The following is a 7,108-nucleotide window of genomic DNA, read 5'->3' as shown; positions in this document are numbered from 1 at the left end:
CATCTGACCCCTTCTGTTTTAGTTCTTTTGGCTCCCGTAACAAATGATCACAAACTAGATTTAACAGACCAGTGCCTGTCATTTCCTCTGCTATTCAGTTGGGGAGCGGTGGCTGGCGCGGGGGGGGGGGGGCGGACAGCTTCGGTTCAGGGAGGAAGGGCTGGAGAAGCTTCAGCGTGCCCCCCTCTCTCCGGGATCTGGCCTCAAAACCTGATGCAGTTCTTCTTTTCCAGGGTCAGATTCCCTCTGTCCTGCTACCGGCCTGCCCCTGCACCCTCCACTCCACTCACCTCCTTAAAAGTGTAAGAGGGTCCCTCTACAAAGAATTCTTAAAACTCAACAATAAGGGGGCAGCCGGTTAGCTCAGTTGGTTAGAGAGTGGTGCTCTTTACAACAAGGTTGCCAGTTCGATCACCAAGTGGGCCACTGTGAGCTGCGCCCTCCACAACTAGATTGAAACAACTATTTGACTTGGAGCTGATGGATTCTGGAAATACACACTTAAAAAAAAATAATCTCAACAATAAGAAAATGAACAACCCATTGCTTTAAAAATGGGCAAAAGACCTGTGAACAGACCTGGGCACAGCCCTGCTGGCCAAGCAGGACCCTGGCGTCACAGTGTGGGGGTCCACGGGTCTCCAGCACCTGCAGGGACTTCCTTTGGGCAGCCTGATGCAGTGAGCATCAGCTTTGCAGACTGTGTGCTTCAAGCAAAAATGTGGGGCAGGGGCCGCAGATATCTACCCCCACCGCTCCCTGGCTGGGTGTTCACACCCCTTCGCTCCTCCAACCCTGGGCTCCCCGGGAAAAGATGAGAAATAGCACAGCTCCTCCTCTGCACCTCACATCCCAATAAAATATTTATTATTTCAAGAAATAAATCTTTAAAAAAAGAGAGAGAAAAGAGAGTCTCTATTGCTTTCCCCCGAAGGTCAGGCCCTCGATGACTATTGAGTTTCTGTAGCCATGCTGGCCGCCCAGGCGCTGAGAGGGCTCTCTGGTGGGGCGCATCCCCCTCCTGACTCTCAGGGCCCAGGGGCTGCCTCCCTGGAAGGGTGGAGGGGCAGGCCCAGGTGGGCAGGGTGGGGTTGCCCTGGGAGGGAGTGGGATTATAAAACAGGGTGGGGTGGCAGTGTTTCTGAGGGCCTGACCTGTTTAATCAGGCAGGGCTCTGGGCTCGGGGTGGGGTAGGGGACATCCTGGGGCCGGGGCAGGCATGCCACACACAGGTGGACAGATGGATCCAGAGGTGGTTGGAAGCTGCAAATAGGGACACGGATGCAGAATTGATGGGGTGGGGGGGCTACATGGGGGTGTGAGGGCCTGGGCAGCCAGGAACTGGGCCGGGGGTGCCCAGGGGCAGAAGCCCCGTTAGATGCGGGGGGCGGAGTTCCAGAGCCTGTTCTCAGAGGTGGGGAGGGGACTGAAGCTTTGGGAACAAATCCATGGTCTGGAATCGCAGTCATGCCAGGATGGGTTTCAGACGTCCAAAGTGAAGAGAGTTGGAACAAGCAGGAGAGGGAAACAATTCAACCCAGGGTCTAAGGGGTCCCTGCACCAAATGTGGTCCCCAAGTGCAGCAGGGAGGGGAGTTTGGGAGAGCGGGAGGGGTGGTGCTAAGAGTTCACATGAACAGGCCAACTAACCTGGCCTTCCCCCAGTCCCCTGCCCCGTCTGTCCACACCCCCAACAATTCCAGAGGGACAAGGCTGACCCCTCATGCATCACACCCCACTCCCTGGACCCTTCCATGGGCCATCGGGCAGGCCTCGCCCTGTCCCTCGCTTGAACATCATCAAGAGGCCCCACCCTGGGCCCAAGAAGGACTTCTCTCTATCTGGTCCAGATCTGGCCTGGCACAAAGCAAGGGGCCTCTGACACCTGCTCCTGGGCCCATGGAACCCTCTGACCAAGCTCACAGCTTCTTGGCCACAATGTTGCCATGAGCCCCCAGATGAGAACGAGGAGCCTGCCTAGATTGGGCACTGGGCACGGGGGTGAGCTGCCATCCCCCTTAACCTGTGCCTGCTCTGCCCACTTCCTAGCCTAGGCAGGAAGCTCCGGCCTGGGGCGTCAAGAGGCGGGTGGGTAGCTGGAGCTTGGAATCTGCTGGTGCTTTCTCCTGCGGCAGGAGGGCCAGCCGGGTGGGTGCCCTCACAGACAATCCTGGCACAAGGCCACCTGGCCCTTGCGAAAGTCTCGGCAAGGACAGAGCCGGTGGTACTTGGTGCTGGAGCCGGCACAGCTGAAAAGCAGAGGCTCTTTCTGCAGGAAGCACTCCTGGCCAGGCTGGGCGAAGGCGGGGTACAGGTGGTTCATCTCTGACTCGGTGCTGTCACAGGGCACCTGCAGCCTGGGCAGGCACCACAGGCGGCAGTCACTCAGCGGAAAAGGTGCCGGCTGCCCCAGCCAGGTACTGCCCCTCCCTGCTCCATCCCACCCCAGGCTCAGGAAGATGTTTCTAGGAGGCGCCAGGACAAACCTAAGGCTTCACCACTTCTCCCACCTGCTGTGAGAGAGGAGGAGAGAGGGTGGCTGGAAGGGCGGGACGCAGGCTGACCCATCAAGAGGAACTGAGGGCAGCTTTCATGGCCTAGACCCAGAAAATGCCCAGACAGGCTGGGCAGGAGGCTAAGGGAAGGATGGAGGAGGGCAGTGAGCTTCCCGGGTGCTTTGGGGTTGAGGCTTTGCCAAGAGTGTGCAGCCGGGACATGGATGGCTGACTAGAAGTCCCTTCGGATCCTCCCTGACTCACCAGGACAGATAACCACCCCCCTCCACTGCAGACGGGGCTGGGGGCTGGGTGGATGTCCGGTGAGCTGGGCCAACCCAGGAAGGGGGGCCGGGCGGGGCCTCACTCACTTCTGGAAGGCGTCCTGGCTGTTGAGGAAGGGGAAGAAGGAGGGCTCGCAGATCAGCCCGTGGTCCAGGCAGGTGTCCGTGCAGGCCCTCCCAGCGGCGGCCAGCCAGGCCCGGAGGGAGTACACTGGGGGCCAGGCCCTGGGGACCAAGCCGGAGTCTCGAGACCACTCGAGATGGGTGGCATTGGGTGCCAGGACGAGGGGGCTCTGTGGGGCTCGGGCCCCTGGTGGGGCCGGGCCTGAGGCTGCGCAGAAGTCCTGCCAGGAGGAAAGCAGGATGAGAAGGGGAAATGGGACCCGGAAGCCACTGGCTGACACATGGGGGTGTGGCTTTACAATTACAGCAACGCAATCGCACCACCAATGGGAGCTTATTGACTGTCAGGCAGCCTTCCAAGCATCATTTCATTTATTCCTCATAGCAGCCCTACCAAACAGGTACATCTCTAGCTGTTTTATGGGGGAGCAACAGAGGCTCAGAGAGGTCAGGGAACCTGCCCAGGGCCTCACGGCTGGCTGGCGGAAGCAGGATTGGGACTTGGGTCTGTCTCCATGCTGTCTACCCTGTGTTGCCTGGCTGTTGGTCACCCTTGGGTTAGGCTCAGGGTTTCTACCCCAGGGATCATGTACCCCACCTACAGTGGGGACAGAGAACATGGCTGCCCCAAAGGGGTCAGCTCCAGAGGCCAGCACATGTTTTCCTGTGGGCATGATGACAACATCTCTTGGGTGGCTGGGCGCCCAGAGTCTCAGGTTCTGGCCCTGGCCCGGACCTCAACAAGCCCTCCCTTCTGGGGGCCTCAGTATTCCCATCTGTAAAGCAATGGGCTAGAACCACTCTCCAGCCCCTAATGTTTGTGAGGCCGGGAACAAGGCACAGACAGAGGGCACATACTATCTGTCTATCTAGTAGTTACAAGTAAGCTACTTGTGTACCTGGTCCCATAGCCCAGCCAGGCCCTGCGGCTTGCTTCCAGGCATCACCCCAGAGACCTGGAGCCTGAAAGAGCAGTGCTCTGCCTGGGCTGTCTGTGGACCCTTGTGGAGGTACGGATCTCCTCGGGGGAGGGCAGGGCTTCTGCTTTCCCGGCAGCAAGCCCTTCCTGTGGTTCTGGGACAGAGGTCTTAATCCCCCTGGCAAGTCTCACCAACTCTTCCATACTTAGCATGCACTCAATCAATTGCAAAACTTTTAAACAATGTATAATTAGGAAAACTCCTTATGTTTCTGTGTTGTGATACGGGGTTGAGGCTCTAAAGCTGGGTACCCAGGGCAGGGGCCTCTTAGGCCTGGCCTCTGAGCAGAGCAGTCCAAACTGCTTTCCCTGCCCACCTCCACCCCACAGCTGCGGGAAAGGAGGGAGGAAATGGAAAGACTGGATGGAGAAAGAGCAGGGAGTTTAATCGTGCAGCGCGCAGGGCTGGGGCAGACTCCTGGGCGTGGTGCTGGCTTGGCCCCTCCTCTGATCTGAGGAGGGTTCCAGGGGAGGACCCACCTACCTGGTGCTGGATGTAGGCTTCGATTCGCTCCAGCATCCCCTCACAGGTGTATTCATAGGGCAGGTAGGGGTCTACCTGTGCAGACACATGGGGTAAGAGGAGACCGAGCTGTCAGGGGCCCGGCCATGCTTGGCACTGGGGGCAGAGACCTGGTGGGTTCCACAACCTATGCCCAGGGAGCCAACCACCCCATCCAATAGGGACTGTGTTCAGATTTCCTGATCCCCAGTGTACCCTCCAGGGGCACTTAGGGGCTCAGGACCCACGAGGCCTAGGCCAGGCCACCCCTCACCACTCCCTTCCTGCGCTGGTCCCAGCTGCACTGAGCTTCTCCCCTTTGGGTAAACTCAGCACTCCATCCGGTCCTGGGCTATGATGCCTGCTCTTCCCACAGCCAACCCAGAGGGATTCATCCTCCCCTCTTAGGCGACACCTCTTCCAGAAAGCAGTTCCTGAGCCCCACCCCACCCGTTACAGGACTACTTTCTTTTGTGGGACCCCAGACTTCCTCCAGCATAGAATTAGCATCTGTGTCATCATTTCTCCATGTCTCTCAGGTTATGAGTCCCTTGAGAGCCGAGACCAGGCCTTGTTCACCACTGAGCCCCTGTTGCCTGGCACAGTGCCTGGTATACGCAGGCGCTCGGGAGACAGCACCCCCAGCTCTGACTGTATCCTGCTGCAGACGCGGAATATTTACACAAGGGGGCATCTCCCAGCCAGATGGAATGTGATGACTTTTGTAAAGCTTCCTGCCCAGGCCAGGCTCCTGGGAGCTACATAAAATACACACCCCAAGCGTAAGCCACAGACCATCAGTCTAAATATCTAAGTTTTAAAGCAGCCTACACTGGGGCAGATGGGAGCGGGTAGAGTAAGTATCTGGGGCCAGAGGAGCAAGGGGAATAGAGAGAAGAGGTGATAAAGGGGGTGTCCACCTCCTATGAGCAGGTACCCCACCGCCTGCCTTTCCACTCTTCTTACCTGACCATCCCCTCCCTGTTCACATCACCCCTCGCAGGCCCAGCCCACAGCCACCTTGGAGGGTTGGCCAGATGAGGACATGGGATGGACCATCCCCGCCTCAGAGGAAGGTATGTTTTAGCCTTCACCCTCCCCACCCCCAACACGTGTGTGTTAGCACCACAGCTGTCCCAGCCCATCTCTATCTGTGCCATGTTCCTGCCATCAGCTCCAGAAATCCGGAAGTTTGGGCCCAGGTAGTTAAATCTAACAATTCTGCCCAAATCCGTATGCCCCTCCTGCCTCATCAGAGATGGGTGGTGTCAGACAGTAACTCGGGCAGTGTTGGGTGGGCCCTGCTTCCTGTAGACCCCACCTTGAAAGGCTGGAGGCCCATCCTGGGCCCTCTGGCCAAGGGGATGTCCCAGACACTCATTCTGAGGAGGGTCCCAGGGGAACAGTAGCCACTGCTGCCCTTGAAGCAGGTCCTGGCCTCCAAAACTGATTCTCAGGACAAGACCCCACCCATGTGACCTTGTCCCCATTTCTGACTTTACCTGCACCGTGGGCGACGGCAATTCCAAATTCCCAGAGGATCCCCGGTCCCACACCCAGCTACCACGTCACAGCCAATTTACCGGGGCTGTCTCCAGCCCTAAGCTCAGTACAGCCTGGTCGCAACCTGCTGTCCTCTGGAGCTGATGGCCCAGGAAGGCCCCAGCGACCAGCTGCTGCCCCCCACGTCCCAGACACCTCTGGGGGACGTCTCCTGGGTACAAGGCTTCACGCGCTGGTTCTAAATAAAACCCCTTAGAGAAGAGATTTCCTCTCCAAATGTCACTCTGCCTGCTCCAAGGCAGCAGCCCCCCCGTGCCATTATTCCCCCCATGTGGTTTAAAGCCCCCGTCAGACAATAATTCAAAGGTCCCTGGGTGAGGGAGCATTCTCAGCAAGCCACGTCCCACCTGCCATGAATCTCCCGCTGGAGGAGACAGCCTGCCTGGAAATTATCCCCATTAGATCTAATTACAGGTGTGCATGGTAATCAGTCTCAACAGAATGGCAGGTGCTGGTCCTACGGGAACTGAGGCCTGTAATGATAAGAGTGGGGAGGAAGCTGGAGGCAAGTGCCCACGAGGCCTCCTCTCCTCTCACCTTGAACGGCCTTACCCTGACAGAGAGGCCAATGGGCAAACCCACTGAGGCCGAGACGCAACAGGAAGGGCCCCTACACTGGAGTTGGGGGACAGGTGGCTGGGTGCCTTAGGCCTCTCTCCCCTCCTTGCTTCCCCCCTCCCCATAGGCCCCTGAAGGTGGCCCTCATTGGCTCTCTCAGCTGCTGCCAGCTGTCCCTAAGTCACTTTTCTAGAAGGATTACCAGAATTAAGGGTGCATATTTAAAATGCACACTCCGAGGCCACTCCAGGGTGAGCCCAGGAATCTGCCCGGAATTGTAAACATCTCTCCAGGTGATTCTCAGGTTGGGGGTGAACTGTCTGAGAGGCAGCTTGGGGCCCATGAAGGGTGGGGTTGAAAGCAGAGGGGCCGTGGACTGGTTTGGGGCCCAGCTGCATATCTCAGCTTGGTGAATTCACGATACTTTCACCCTTTTATTATAATTTTTTAATTAACTAATTAACAAAATTAAACAGACATTCATGTAAAAAAAAATCAAAAGGGAAAACAATGATAGGAAGTTTCCCTCCCAGCCCAGACACCCAGCCCCCTCCCCAGGACAGCTACGTCATCCATTTCTTGGGCGTCCAACTAGCAATAATGCA

The 7,108-nt window shown here is 57.5% G+C and overlaps 1 protein-coding gene across 2 annotated transcripts in view; it reads right to left on the bottom strand.

The window, feature by feature from the left end:
- Positions 1 to 834: 834 nt before the first annotated feature.
- The window catches only part of MGAT5B (alpha-1,6-mannosylglycoprotein 6-beta-N-acetylglucosaminyltransferase B), a 66,494-nt gene continuing 60,220 nt past the window's right edge, over positions 835 to 7,108 (bottom strand). For both annotated transcript variants that reach the window (XM_081029648.1, XM_081029649.1), the window contains exons 15-17: positions 4,365 to 4,439; positions 2,866 to 3,122; positions 835 to 2,356 (exon numbers count right to left, since the gene is read on the bottom strand). In XM_081029648.1, the coding sequence (XP_080885774.1) occupies positions 2,158 to 2,356; positions 2,866 to 3,122; positions 4,365 to 4,439 (531 nt within the window). In that variant the 3' untranslated portion in view covers positions 835 to 2,157. The remainder of the gene's footprint in view (positions 2,357 to 2,865; positions 3,123 to 4,364; positions 4,440 to 7,108) is intronic.

Source organism: Rhinolophus hipposideros, assembly GCF_964194185.1.
Source record: "Rhinolophus hipposideros genome assembly, chromosome: 20".
Lineage (NCBI taxonomy): Eukaryota > Metazoa > Chordata > Mammalia > Chiroptera > Rhinolophidae > Rhinolophus > Rhinolophus hipposideros.
This window is presented reverse-complemented; position numbering and strand designations above follow the sequence as displayed.